The sequence below is a fragment of the Perca flavescens genome, chromosome 1 (assembly GCF_004354835.1).
Source record: "Perca flavescens isolate YP-PL-M2 chromosome 1, PFLA_1.0, whole genome shotgun sequence".
NCBI lineage: Eukaryota > Metazoa > Chordata > Actinopteri > Perciformes > Percidae > Perca > Perca flavescens.
Genome location: NC_041331.1, coordinates 19,712,073 through 19,727,613, shown reverse-complemented (window position 1 = coordinate 19,727,613; position 15,541 = coordinate 19,712,073). Strand labels below are relative to the sequence as shown.

General features: G+C 40.4%; 1 protein-coding gene across 3 annotated transcripts in view; it reads right to left on the bottom strand.

The window, feature by feature from the left end:
- rasa3 (RAS p21 protein activator 3) overlaps positions 1-15,541 on the bottom strand; it is a 46,528-nt gene that overhangs the window by 12,276 nt on the left and 18,711 nt on the right. For all 3 annotated transcript variants that reach the window (XM_028583330.1, XM_028583339.1, XM_028583348.1), the window contains exons 5-14: positions 10,469-10,545; positions 4,968-5,048; positions 4,770-4,842; positions 2,616-2,689; positions 2,402-2,506; positions 1,410-1,566; positions 1,160-1,308; positions 547-661; positions 311-385; positions 59-182 (exon numbers count right to left, since the gene is read on the bottom strand). In XM_028583330.1, coding sequence (XP_028439131.1) covers positions 59-182; positions 311-385; positions 547-661; positions 1,160-1,308; positions 1,410-1,566; positions 2,402-2,506; positions 2,616-2,689; positions 4,770-4,842; positions 4,968-5,048; positions 10,469-10,545 — 1,030 coding nt within the window. The remainder of the gene's footprint in view (positions 1-58; positions 183-310; positions 386-546; positions 662-1,159; positions 1,309-1,409; positions 1,567-2,401; positions 2,507-2,615; positions 2,690-4,769; positions 4,843-4,967; positions 5,049-10,468; positions 10,546-15,541) is intronic.

Sequence of the window (15,541 nt, the reverse complement as noted above, 5' to 3'; positions counted from 1 at the left end):
TAGCAGCTTGTCTTCTTCTTTCCCACGTTACTTTTAAGTCATTCAGGAGGTGAGTTACCTTGGAAACGCGTGGCAGCGGATTCTCTCAAAGAGAAGAAGATATCGCACATGACGGTGGGGCAACGAACACCAGAGGTGGTGATAACATTGAAGATACGGTCCACATACTGACGAAGGTTTTCCTGAAGAGAGGAGGCAGGGCGGATATGTCAGATAACATCCTGAGCACACACACACACACACACACACACACACACACACACACACACACACACACACACACACACAAACAACACACTTATCTTCTTACCCTGTTCGTATCCAGGTTCTCCGACTCTCTGAGCTTGACCGGGTCGATTTCACAGGATTTGTGTTCTGTGCAGATCTGTGACGAGTTACAAAAGTAGTGAATATCCATTGATAACTGATTTAGCAAAATATTCTTAGAGGTGCTACAGAGAAAGTTGTGACATAAATGAAATCAAGAAATAAAAAGAGTAAAAACAAACAAACAAACATGAAAGTATTGCAGTGCCATGTGCATACCTCATCTATGATGGGTTTGAGCGTGACTTGCAGATAGTGCATTCCTGCCAGCTTCATGGTCTCATCAATGCACTTGGAAGTCAGCGAGTTTCCCCGGAAAATGGTGTTGGGATCTCTACGCAGGGAGACAAGGTGTGTTTTTTGCGTACAAATCCAAGCTCCAGTTTAATAAACACCTTGATTTTTGAGTAATTTAATATCCATAATAGATTACAATACTGCGGCTGCCCATATTGTTGCAGTCATATCAAAATACTAAGCAAGTTCATTTTCAAATCACTTTAATTTACCTAATTTGAAAGTGAAATTCATTCCAAATATCAAATATACAAGATGCAGCTGGATTATGTTGAAGAAAATGTACTCATATTACCGCTAAGACAGATAAAGCTACAGTATACAGTATATCTGCCAAAGATACAACAATTATTTTCTAAGTATGGAAACTCTCCAACATCTGATGCATCTTCCTCTGCTGAGATAAATAATCTTCATATTGTATGATGTCCACAAAAATGGGAGAGGAATTTATGCGACAGCTGGACTGTTAGGTACAACTTTATTAACTGAATAGTGCTGTGTAGTCAGGGAAAAGAGGCGACGAGACACTCACTGTGTGCGATTGACTTCGGCGTGAGCGATGGCGCTGATGAAAGGCACAATCTTGCCGTAGTGAAGAAACAGACGCACGAGGGGAATGGCGGCTTCTTGTTTCTCTCGACACACCTCCCCCAGAGTGTGAGCTGTGGATGCCGACACGGGCTGTACAGAGAAGTGCGAGGAGTAAACATGTAGCATTTAAACAGCAATGTGTAGAGAGCTAACAGCACGAGATCCCGCAGGACACATTCAAACACACGTACCTCTACGTTAGCAGAGTGCAGCAGTAGATCTCTGAGGGGAGTGTAGTGTTCGGAGGGGAAGACGTGGTCCTCAGTGTAAACGATGTTTAGACGCAGAGAGCCGAGCTCTTCCACCTTAACTGACTTCCCTCCGTTTTCCCTGGGCTGAAGAAAGTACCTGAAGAAGAAAAATATGATCAGATCTTAGATCAGACCATGATGAAACTTGAAGGGATAATGCGCGACAAAACATTGAACAATGATTAAAAAAAATGACTATGATGTGAATAGTGTTGCTATAGCGACGAACCCATCGAGAAATATCACACGACTCTGCCGTTTCCCTCAGCTCTACAGAGCTTTAAAGCATCTTTTAGCTTAAAGTTTTGCTTTTGGCCAGATTTTTCTTTTAGGAGTTGGTGGAGACCAAAACCGAGCTAAAAAGAGAGTGAAAATTGGACTGACATTCTTCAGTTGGCCACAAACATGAGTCCTAGTGAATGCTAATGTTGCTCCGTGTCTACTTGTTGTGTTAATAAGCAACTGTTCGCCTTATCACCTTTGTTGTGTCACTGAATATATTCTCATTAAATGTAAGGGGATGATTATTCCACATTGAATTGTACTGCACTGAATACCCAATTTTTATTCCCTTAAATTCCTGTTCAATTTCCAAAGCAGTGCAACGATTATTCATGGAGGTGAAATTTTTAGTTTCCCTAAATATATAAAATACAAAAACATGCTCTGTTGGGTCAGCAAAGTTGAAAAAGAGAATTCATGCTCAGTGAAATCTACCTTGGTAAAATAAAAACTTTAAAGGTCTGTTGTCAGTGCTGATTCTGTATTGCTGTGGCAATACATACTCAGAACGTCAATTGACAACGATAATGAAATCAAACCCGCCCATCCCCAGCAGGGTACAGTACAATCCTTGTTCAGTGGAAAATAAATCATAAAACAGACCCAAAATGATTGACAGAGTGTGTGAAAGGAGGTGACATTCCTCTCACCATGCGTCGTGGACACCAGCCTGACCCAGCACCCGCAGAGGAACTCTCACACCTCCCAGAAACTCATCCCCGAACTTCAGGTTGCTGGCGTTCCACAGATCCACCCTGAAGACAAACCACAACAGGGTACAATTCAAACATGCGAAAAGCTTTAAGTTCAGCACTGATACTGACACACTCACTTCGAACCCCTTTAAAACAACTACTGGCTCACCTCAGCGCCAGCTTATCAACATCCTCTTCTTCAACATCAAACTGCCGCTTTGTGTAGCTTAACGGCCGCGTCACCTAGAAATGGAGACAGAGTAAACATTTAGCATAAACCATGTGGAAGTCGGTATTTCTTCCGGGTAAGTTGCAGGGTCATCTACATCTCGAAAAAACAGGCTGGTTAAAGAAGAGACAGAACACTAAGACTAGAGCTCAAACCATTAGTTGATTACTCAATCTACAGAACATTGGTCTACAAATATTTTGATAATTGAGACATCCAATGCTTCACTATTACATTGCAAAGCATACAATGCCCTTTAGTAGTGTGGGAAACCAGATTTTTTTTCTAAACTGCACACTATTTTTTTGAAAAAATAAAAATAAATAAAAACATAGTTTTCAATTAGGTCAAAATGACCCAAATCAGGAGTTATCAGAGATCAGAATGTGGCAGGGTCCATGTAAATTTGGATCAATGAGAAAATAAAATTTGAAACAATTAAAAAAGGACAACCACATGGCAGAAACATGATAGATGGCCTGTGTTTGCATGTGGACGTGGGCCTCAGAAGGGGGCTGCAGGCGGAAAGCACTACAGGGTATGAGTCCTGTTCATGTGCTGGTCGGGAATAAATGAGACGGTCTTGTCGGATAGAAATCAATGGGCCAGATTGTTTGGTGGTTTGTCCGAATCAATCATACTCTTGTCCTGCTGTCTTCTGTTGCTGCAGCGGGGAGGCCAGAGGGAGGAGCGACACAAAAATGTCAGAGCTGAGCGGGTGGTGAGTGAGGGTTAATGGGGGCAGTGTAAAATGGAGTTTGTGTGTGTGTGTGAAAAAAAAAATCTATAAATATGAACTCATGAATATAAAATCGTGAACTGTGAAGTTTTTCAAAGAGACATTCAAAGAAAAACAAATTCACCATGTTCAAGTTTTACAAGCCACTCAATAGATAACCATTGTTTTTTGGGCTGGTGAGGGAAGTAACTCTACCAGCCACTTGCATATTTTACCAGTGTTTTGGCTGGTAGATGGTGCTAATTTTGGACCTTGCACACAGGTGTTTCCCACTTATTCTGGTTAATTGGACCTCTGCTCAGTTTGACGTTAGGTGAAGCTGTGCTGGAATTACACTATTTTACAAAATGTCATAAATAAAAAAATAAAAAAGATAAAGATGTAACTTCACCCACCCAGCCACGTGCAAACAAAAGTAATAGGTTGGTCAGATAGATCTCAATGAAGCCCAGTGTGAGCACACCCACACTAATTATAGGGAGTCTAAGTATGCCATGGGTGTGAGATACTTCAACTATCAATAATTACATATGGTTGTTTTGTTCAGGTGTCCACATACGTTTGGCCATGTATTGTTTTTTTAGGCCTCCTGCACACTGCCTGCATGGCGTCAGCGTGTCAGCTGCGTGGCGTGTCCATTTTTATTTCGGCTCCCATGTCAACAGGTTAGAGCTTGCACGCTGCCTGCGTGACACGCACGTCTCAGGCGCGGCTCGAGCCACGCCGAAAACGCGTGCATGCTAGAAATAGGGCCGACGCCTATTTTTCACGCGACACGCAAGCGTGTTGGAAGGCAAAATAGAATACGAAAAGATGTTTATATGTCATTTTGACACAAATACATTTAATAAATGACATGTTAATGTTTGAAAGTCTCTATATTTTGACATAAATGCAGATATAGGTGTAATAAAAAACAAAAAAAATAATATATTGCACCTGTCAATTTAGAATGAAATATTCGGTAGCCTATTTTGCTCTCAATACTGCCGATGTTGTCTTTGCTGTAATCAAATCAGTATATATTTATGTTTAACATGAAGTATACTACTGCTTGAGTGCAGTAAACAAGCTATTATTTCATTTTATCAATGGGAAACATACAGTACATGTGTACAGACAACGCTAGCAGCAGCAGCAGCGCCGCATCAGACACGTTTCTGGTGTGCAAAGACATAGAAAACGCCACACAGCCGCCACACAACAGAAACGCCACGCTCACGCCACGCAGGCAGTGTGCAGGAGACCTTAAACCCTCACTATATCTCTAGCTTTGACTGATGCCCAACATGAAGACACATCTTTACAATGACAAACAAATAACTGTGAAACAGCTCACACACAGAAATATTTACCTCAAAATAGAAAACCTCCTCAAACTGTGGATTGTTGGTTTTCCTCTTCACTTTGGTCTTTTTAGCTTCTGACCTGAGAGACGCAGAGAGGCAGAAGGAGAGAAAACGTTTTTTTTTTTTTACAAAGTTATACATTTGATAAACAAAGTTGTGACTGCTAACCGGGGAAATCATGTCCAATCGTGTGAGAGATCTGACCTTGAAGGTCCAAGTAAGGAGACAGCAGCGTAGGGATCACATTGGCCGTTGACGATTGGAAGACCTTGGCACTCCAACACTCTTTGGAAACACACACAAAACATTAATGAATAAGCACACTGCTGTACAAGCGTACATACACACACCCATGTAAAACGTTAACACTATGTTAATTTTAATGCACCATTAACCTTGTGTGAGCTCATTCAATGCTCTACTCTGACTGCCTCGCCTTATCGCCCAAATGTCAGGGATGGTGGTACTAAAGGTTGAATCGTGAAAAAAAATCTAATATAGACAACAGATTTTCACAAAGTGCTTATACAGTATCTTTATTATGCTAAGGTGTTTAGCATTACACTATGTTAAGTTAGGAGGAGCGATTTGAGCTTTTTATAAGGGGAAAGAAATGGCAGCACAAACAAATAGAATAGGATAAAAAGATCTCCAAAATGCTAAAAGCCAGGAGCCACATAAACTAATCTGAATATACTCTCAGAGGACTGGTAAAGCTTTATTAAGCTCTATATTATCACAATAACACAATTGACTAATGTGAAAGGGTCACCAGTACTGCCAAGACCACTGAGAATTGACACCCAATCCTACACCTCTGCCCACACAGACAGCAGGAGTCTCACTGCTCTCAACAACCGTTATACATGGTATAAAACAACATTATCCTATTTTCAGCAAACAAGAAGATAGGTTGAACCTATGCTACCTGCCCAGCATGATAAAAGATATTTTGAAGACATTTGATCATCTAGCAGGATTAGACACATATATATCTCTGGAGTTTGTGGAGAGAAAAGAGCTAAAAACAGTACTGTAACAGTAACAATATAGTATTGGGTTTATTTCCAGTAGATCCAGTATTTGGATGATAATTCTGCAGTCATGGTTCTATGAGTTTGTTTTGAAAGCTTTCAGCCCACCAAGTGGTAAAAAAAATAGCCTAATGCATTTTTAACTTCACTTAAAAACTTTCAAGTAAGAAGTCTGAGCTCTGAAGTGAAGTTCTCAGCAACATAGAGCTGGGAAATAACAAAAACCTTCCATCCAAATGAATAGGTGTGGTTCAGGTATGATGCTCACTTTTCTGCACTGATGGTCAATCAAGATAAATCTCATAACACTAGCAAGGATGCACACATGGAGATATACTCCCTGACCAAAGACAAAATTGGGTTTATAAGGTATAAAGCGAATTCATCACGGTCGAAAATGTATATCCCTCTTTAATAAAAACTTAGAATATCTAAAGACGGGACACAAGTAACAATTGAAGCTTTTGTGTGGATAAAAGGAACGTACTGCTGCTATCCAACAGACCTTTTTACAGCAAACATTTTGACTTGTCATAGGAGGAAAAGCACAGGTGTTACTTATAACATTAAAAAAGACTAACATTTTGCAAAACTAGTGAGCCAGCATAGTCTTTTTTTCTTCTTCTTCGCATTTTAGGCCTTTATTTGATAGGACAGCTTAGACATGAAAGGGAAGCCGCAGGTTAGAACCATACCCGCGGCAGCTGCGGCGAGGACTGAGCCTCTGTACATGGGGTGCACACACTACCAGGTGAGCCACCCGGGCGCCACGCCATACTCAATGTTATTAATTACACGTCTGCTTTTCCTGCTATGACATGTCAACACGTCTGCAGTAACAAATGTAACTTGTAAACACATCTCTAATGAGCTCAAAAACAATGAGCATCTACAAATGTATATCTGTATAAGTGTTTGAGTGACTGAAAGAGACTCGACAATGACATCTAAAGAGAGCATCATATCAAGCAATCAAGTCAACCGCCCCCTTTCCACAGACAATAAACATCTGGTCCATTCATACTGTAGCTCACTCCTCCGCTGGAGTCCTTGCTTGTAAACGCTGGGCCAAGTAAAGAGCTCTCTGAGAGTTTTCTCAGCATGTAAAAACGGTCCCTGGTGTTAATGTTAGGTGTGTCTGTATGTATGTAACAAGGGCAGAAACACAGAGGGGGGCAGATGAAAAGAGTTAGAGGGGAGTAATTCATTTTAAGCTGTTGGTGAGGAGTTGTGCCAATTTTAAATCATGTGTGATCAAGCAACTACAAACAGCACAAAGACGACTTGAGAGAGGCCAGAGAAAAAAATAAAATTGAAAGCAGAAGAGACCATATCTACAGGCTTCTGACTCTACAACCGAGGGGTCAGACTGAGAACAAGGGAGATAAAGGAAACAAAGCTCAGGTAGGATTTAATCCTCAAATGTGGTTCTAGAGTAGGACTCAAGCATCTCTGATCAACCAAGGACGATCTACCTACCTACTAGAGGTGTGAATCTTCACTGAGCTCCCGATTCGATTACGATTATCATGTCAGCGATTCAATTCGATATCTCGATGCATCAAATACATTTTTCTATTAAAGCCATATAATATATTTAATTCAGAGCTTTTCAAGCTTCAAAAACAAAACATTCTGCAGTGCTCTAATACTAAATAAATTGGATACATAAAACTACAGCACTGAGCACATGGCACTTCCTGAATGTGCAAAACATAACATAATATGTAAACAGAAAGGTTGTTAGGCCTACATTAAATTGTAAACAGAAATAATCGATTATGAGCCGGCCGATTATCGATGCAGCATCGTCCATGTCCACGATTCGATGCATCGATTATTTGATTAATTTTAACACATCTACTATCTATCTATCTATCTATCTATCTATCTATCTATCTATCTATCTGTCTGTCTATCTGTCTGTCTGTCTGTCTGTCTGTCTGTCTGTCTGTCTGTCTGTCTGTCTATCTATCTATCTATCTATCTATCTGATGACATCATGCTGTAAGGGGATTAGCATCCAAACAGGCCAGGACACCCAGCGGGACAAATCACTTGCTTTGTGTCACAGTGATGCACCACTACTCACACCGCATGAATTACACAGCAAATCGCAGCGCAGCCCTCAACTACAGCACAGCTTGCACCATCCTGCTGACACACACACACACACACACACACACAGGTTCCTAAGGAATAAGGAGAGGGCTGGGTTAAGCATCACTAATGCCAAAGTGCTTCCTGCCCAATAAGCTTGTTTATATAACCCCTGCTTAGCCTACTATCCAGCCCCCTCCCCTTCCATGCTTTTTCATCACCACAGTGAACTCTGGCATGCCAGACAGTGGTGGTGAAGTAGACTTATTTGTTTTAGTCGGCATTACTCATACTGGGTTCATGTGCTTCTCTTCTGCGCCCACGTAACCTGTCAAAAACAATTTGTCTCAAATAAGAGGGAAATTAATTACATCATCGTGCCAAAACCACACACAAAAAAGCAGAGTGAGTCTGAGTCTGTGTCACTGACGGGTGCACGATTACAAGTAGGTGAAATCAAATATTAAATTAAATCAGAACAGGGACTTGAATATCTTCCACAAGTAAAGACTGTGTTTAGTTATAGGTTTCTTGTCCTCGGATGTCATCCATGATATCACACAACCAACTACATTTCTGTCTGCCAGCATTTTCCAGTGGTGAAGGAAGTATTTAGATATTTTAATTAAGTAAAAGTGACTGCAAACCACATTGTAAAAATACTCAATTAATGAAATGAAAGACTTAACACTCAAAATATTACTCCAAAGGGAAATCAAAGTCTGTTTCAAGGTATTGGGTCTTTGGAGCTCCAGAGCAAGTTGTGTGAAATCTGATGACACTAGCATGTTCATGACTTCTCATGTCGTAGTTCACGAGTTCCATTTGAAGGCAGCATCAGACCAAACTGTCGTTGGTCAAGTTGCATTGTGGGTAATTTAGGTGCCAGGTTTTGACAAGGAAGCAGAATGTGTGGAATTAAAAAAGACAATTTCTCTGGTTGTACTGCATCAATTTTGTTATTATTACTCAAGTAAAAGTACAGACAGTACAGAAAAAAATGTATTTAAGTTAAAAGTTATGCATGTTATGCAAAAACTGTCCACTGAGTGTTACGTTATTGTACATTTTGTTATTTGGTTACTTTTACTGATGCATTATTGTGTAAGTACTATTTTATCATTGTAGGTGTTGGAGGTAGTACTGATTTTAACATTATATACTGTTGGGTGGTTTGAGAACAATGCACCATATTTTATAACATACTTTTTTCTCTACAAAATAAGTAGCAACTATAACTGTCAGATACACGTAGAGGAGTATAAAGTACATTGTATCCCTCTAAAATGTAATGGAGCTATCAGTATAAAGTAGCATTACATGGAAAGAAATATGAATCATATAAATAAGATCTCACATAAATATGATTCTGATTCTAAAATTCTGATTCTATTTTTTTTACCTGTATTTTTCTTTGCTCTTTTTTGTTGCTGTTGCACTTAATGTATTTTATTTATTGTATTATGTACATGTCACTTGTGGCTAAATGCATTTGAATGTAAAGCACACTCCATTTACCTGCAATGAAACATGTTAAATAACATTTCCTGTCCTTGCCTAAAGAAGATTTCTTTCAGTGGGTAGGTTGATCTGTAGAGCTGAATGGACGCTCTCCCTCTCATACCAGGTCTTACTAGAGAAACCTCCTGCTTTAAGCTCATTACCCGCAATGTGCCCTGGGGACGGAGCCACGCTGGCTCGTAATTGGACTTTAGGGAAGAGCTGGAGAGCAAACAAACAAGCAAACAAACACACATACACACACAACCCGCCTCCCCCCCCCCCACACACACATAATAATCCATCCAGACCATAAGTATATCATTGATCCCCTGCAAACACTGAAGTTCACACATCACATGTTACCTTGACCTTGACGCAGTGTTAGGCCAACCTCAATGTTGATTTAAACCTGTGAAGCTGTACTACGGCACAGCGGTGCTTTGAGCTAAATGCTAATGTCAGGATGCTAACATGCTGATGTTTAGCAGGTATAATGTTCACAATGATCACCAACTTAGTTTAGCGTGTTAGCATGCTAACATTAGCTAATTAGCACAAAGTCCAGTTCCGGCTGATGGGAATGTAAACAAAGTCACATTTTGACCTATGATTTTGACCTGATGGTGGCACTAGAGGAAAAGTCAGGGGATCATCAAAGTCAGCAGAATACATCCTCTGGAGACCATGAATGTATGTACAAAATGTAATGGTAATCCATCCAATAGTTTTAAAGATATTTCAGTTTGGACCAAAGTGGTGGACCAACCAACATTGCAGTCCCTCACTGCCAGCGTGGCAAAAAATAAGACATCAGCTGACAGTAACACTGACATAAAGCTTTAAAATCATTGTTTGCAGAAAAACATTTTATGTAAACAGCAGAGAATCAATGTTGTGATCAAAGGATGTTGTCTTTTCTTCTTTTTACATAGACTCTGATAATTTTTATAAAACTGCATAGGTCAAATAATAATTTGAGGTGTTAGTATCGTTATGTATGAATAAGGACTCTGTGTGTGTCTGTATGTGTGTGTGTGTGCGCGCATCCATGCTTGTGTGCAGTCTCACCGTGTGGCTAGTTTATGATTGATGGCTCCACTGTCTGTGATGACTTCACTTAGACGCAGCTCCAGGTGCACTTTTCCCTGCAGAACACAAACACACAAATAGACTTTTTAATGCACACATTTTTAAATTTAAATGTTCTGCAGAGTGCTTACGAACACAGGGTCTGTATAACACACACAGCCAGGTGCCCGGTGACAGGTAGCATGGTCAATGTCCAGTGAAAACGACGCATTCATCAACTTGTTTGTGTGTATGAGAAATAGACCTGGCTTGTGACACGAGACAAATCTCTGCTGACAATAACGTGCAGCCTAATGTCTTAGTGACAATTCATCTCTCACAATGAATAATGTATTGGGTTCAACCATGGGTCTCAACTCATAAAAATATGTAATCCTTCAAGTTATCTGAAAACATATTATTGGAGATCCCTGGTTTTCATTGGGCAGTGTAGAGTCTACCTGCTTCGCTCTTAGATCAAATTGCCAGTTTTTGAACTCTCCCAGTACAGCCCAAATCCAAATCCTGAATTTATATTGTCTATACTTATGCTCCCTGTATTTTAAGGAAGAACATTTATTTATTTACGATACATTATTCATTCACAAAGAAAATTGGTGTCCTTAAAGGCTGGATTTTTCCTCATTTTTTTAATTAAGGCATTAAGATCAATTTCCAAAAGATGATTTTTTTATTCCTATTTTTAGTCAACTTTAGCATGGGTGTCTAAACTTATGCATACCACTGTAAGGTTGGAAATGGATGAATCAGTTTTTCAGAAAATACCTGATCTATAGACTGTAACTATGAGCCAAAAATGCACTCCCTGTACACTAAATCCCTGTACAAAACAATAAATACACAAACATTAAAAAAGTGGCATTCCTCCACCAACAGAGACACTGTATGTAAATAGCTGCGAGCCTGTACGTCATGCTGAAGTTATTTTCCCTCTGAAGTGATTGGATTAATGACATAATGACAGTGTAGTGGTGCAGCTGTCTAGAAAAGCTCCATTAATTAACAGCATCAGTATGCAAACTAACAGGCGTTTCTCTTTCTGGCTGATTCAAGCAGAAGGAACAAACACACACACTTACACATGTGCGCACAGGCCAAACAATGTGTCCTCTATTGAAAAGAGAAGAGAGACACTCTATCTTCCTACTTCATTTGATCCATCTCCCTCGCGTTCTCTCTTTTCACTCATTCTCTCACACATCCTTCCTCTCCCCGGCTCCTCGGATGAATGTGTCTCTGTTTCAGATCCCTGCTCCAGGGCTACACACACCCATCTGTCTGCAGATGTTACTGTTCACTGTGTCTCTGACAGTGTGTGTGTGTGTGTGTGTGTGTGTGTGTGTGAGTGTGTGTGTGTGTGTAGTACTACAGTAATGTGCTGGGTGTGTGCGCGCATGTGTGTGCGTTTAACCAATGCGTGTGGGTGAGTTAGACTGCTGAATACGGAATAGTAGAAATCGTGCACATGTTAAATAAGCATGTAAGACAAGTGAAGAAAAATGCAACCGCTCCAAACTAGATTACTAGATTTCAGGAGTCACAGATGAATGGAAGCAAAATGTAACAGAAATAAAGCTTTTTTAAACCCCAAACTTAGGTCAATTATTCATACATGTGCAAAGTTACATTTACTTTTTAGCTTGTTTACAACTTGCTAAGAATACCCTAACTGGCAGCTGTAAATCAGAAAAAGCTACTAAATTAACTTTTAAATGCTTCCATGAATTGTGCAGACTTCCCTCCACTTGCTACACGGTCACAAGACAGCGAACTGGAAATGTGTCCACTTTTCCCAGTGATTAACACACTTCAGCATTTGAGTTGTTCTTAATGTTTGGACTAACGTTTGGATGTGCACTTGATTTACATAGACAGAGACGTCAGTGGTAACAAAGTAGAATAAAGTGCAAAGATTCAGATCAAAAGTGAACATTTCAGTCAGGAATGTCTCTCAACATTTCCCAAAAATAATGAATGATTTGCTCTTTTTTTACCTCCATCATACAAGAACCATGAACATATTCCTGTAACATTCAGTGATATCCTGTAGGGGTGGGGGGGGAAATCCATACAGCGTAGTATCGCGATATTTTCCGTGGCAATACTGTATCGATACACAGACGCAAGTATCAATCTTTTATTATACATGTGTTGGTCTGCTTGACAATCCCATTTTGCAGCAATAAAATTGAGGTGAGATGAACAAACAGAGAAATTGTTGACAAAGATTCCTTTTGGGGACATCATTTGAAATTGGGAAACATTTGAAGTTGGAAATAAGGTATTAAATTGCACTATATCTATAAGACCTATCTTTTTGATGTTGCTTTTCTTTAAATAATCTATTTTATTAACTTTAATTTCTTATACTGCACTGTAACTTTTATTCTTATACTGCACTATCAATTTTATTCTTGTCTTTTAATGTTTTTAATTTGTTTATTATTGTTTTTTAATTGTTTTCTAACTGCTCTTTAATGTTTTATGTAAAGCACTTTGAATTGCCCTGTTGCTGAAATGTGCTATATAAATAAAGCTGCCTTGCCTTGCCTTGCCTATATCGCAGAATATTGCAATATGTTTAAAATGGCAATAATATGGTATCGTGACATAAGTATTGTGATGATATGGTATTGTGAGGCCTCTGGTGATTCCCACTCCTAATATCCTGTTATTATTCTCAACAGCAAATCTAAACCACAACCTGCGACCCAAACACACTTTACTTTTCTATCACAGCCAGCTGTCATTCATTGATGACAAGTGAGAATGTGGGAAATATAGTGATTCTAATAAAATCTGCGTGTTCACTCTTTCACCAGCTGATCACAAACTGAGCTGTGATGGAGGTGAAGAAATTGGATCCACAGTATACACGGAGAGCCAGGTGACTTTGACCCTGCAGGCTCGGATGTTTCTGGTGCACACATGCTGTGTTTGTTTGGGTTCTGCCCGGTTTAAACATGAACATGCAGACACACTATCACACATCAACGCGTATGCTGTTGGCAGAGTCTGTGTCTATGGGCCCTTTTTTAACGATCTGAAACGCAAGTATCAAACGTGAAACGCAAGTAGCTTTGTGGGCGGATCTCCAGCGTGGGCCTCCAAACGCACCACCTGCTCCTGTTGTGCCCCTTCCTCCTCCCCCCACTCCATCTCCGTCCACCCGCTCCACCAGGAGCATAACGCACATTGCCACTCCCGGACCAGATTCCACCGGAGTGTCCAATCCCGCCGTAGTTCAACATCACGTCTCCTTAAGTCCTCTAATATTTCCTCATTTATGTCATCAACACATCCATGATTCATGGAAATGTAAATGTAATGTAAAACACAACAAGCCACAAAGAATGCTGCGACTTTTTGAGGGCTGTACTGTAAAGTGCCTCCTGACCTATCCAAACACCTGAAGCGCATTTTCAGTAATATTTTTCCTTTGTAATTATGTATGGTTTGCAAAAATGGGAACTGCTGCATCCGTGTAGATGAGAGAAAAAAAGAGTATGTGCGTTGTGCACACGCTACATTATGGCCAAGCATGCACCCCTAAAATAGCATCTGAATAACGCGCCACTGACTTTAGACCAGGTTTTTTCAGTGGCGGAATTGTTTTCTGAAACTGCAAAATAGCATCAGAACAGAATAGCGCCGGAACACGCCTCCTCTTTTCGCTGAACCGCCCCCGGGAGCACAAATACATTCCCTATTTTACTGACGTGCGTCTGTGGAGGGAAAAGTCCGCTGTGCGTCGGGTGCAAAATAGGAATGATACATGCGTCGGCGTACAGAGTCAATTGCGCTGAGTGCAAGATAGGGCCCTAAGTATCTTAGTGTCTAAGTCAAGGTGTCATTTGAAACCAAAATAATACTTTTTTCATACCTTTATTATTATTATTATTATTATTATTATTTTTAATAAAAGAAGCCAAACTTATATAATTTTAGAGCCAGTTCATGTAAAGCTGCTTACATACTGACCAGACGGTCGACCGTTGAAAGAAAAGCCAGTCGAAATGATCAGTCTCCCCGTGTTGGTCCAAAAAGTGCCACAGAACACACCAAAGAGACGAGACGAGACGTAATGCATCTCTATAACAGCAGGCAGCGCTAATCTGTATTGTTGCCCAGGAAATGAAAACCAGCAGCTGATTGGACGAACGCGTCACATGGGTTTGTTTTCTCCAGAAATTCAAAGCCAGACTGTCATGGCGGCCGTTCAGAATACGATCTCATATTGTACTAAAATAGTTCACTGAAACATGTTTCTGAAAACATTTTAAGCGAGAAAAAGGCCGTGCAGTTGCTGAATCTGTGTTCATTTCAGCTCAACAAAGGTCAGTTTAGAAGATTTTCGTCAGATTTTGAGAGACTCTAGTCAAGCTCATTCCGCTCCCCATTTCCGGGTGAGTCCCGACTGCCCTGCCGGCGACTGAACATGTCAGGTCGGCCAAAATGAACGCCGACAGCCCCCCAGACTGACGACGACACACTGAACAGATTTGCGTCACTGACCTCGCCAGATTGTCTAACGGCCAATAATCGGCTGTGTCCCGGCTATAACTCTTGCTAAACAGCACTGACTGTGACAACTGGGGTTAAAATGCAAAAATGTAGTGTAACTGTACTGTAGAAAGTATGTCAAGGTCATAATCAAACCAGCTTAATAACGTTTTACACTATCCGTGTACAATATCTATCTAACATTAGCTCACACTCATACCACACCAAGCAAGGTTGTACCAGCAAAACCCATACGTGTAGTGAAATGAGCAAGAATGTGTTTTATTGCTTGTGACGTTCTTCGGAAGCAGTCCATTAAATTACCAAACTAAAATGACATAAATCGCACCAAAACAATAAAACAACATTACTGATATATATTCATCCAATTGCCCAACCCTAGCTAATACTGACAATAATGCTGTCAAGTAACACTGTGAGTGGTGGCCGGGTTGTCTCGGTTGGTAGAGCAGGCGCACATATATAGAGGTTTACTTCTCGACGCAGCGGCCGTGGGTTCGACTCCGACCTGCGGTCCTTTGCTGTATG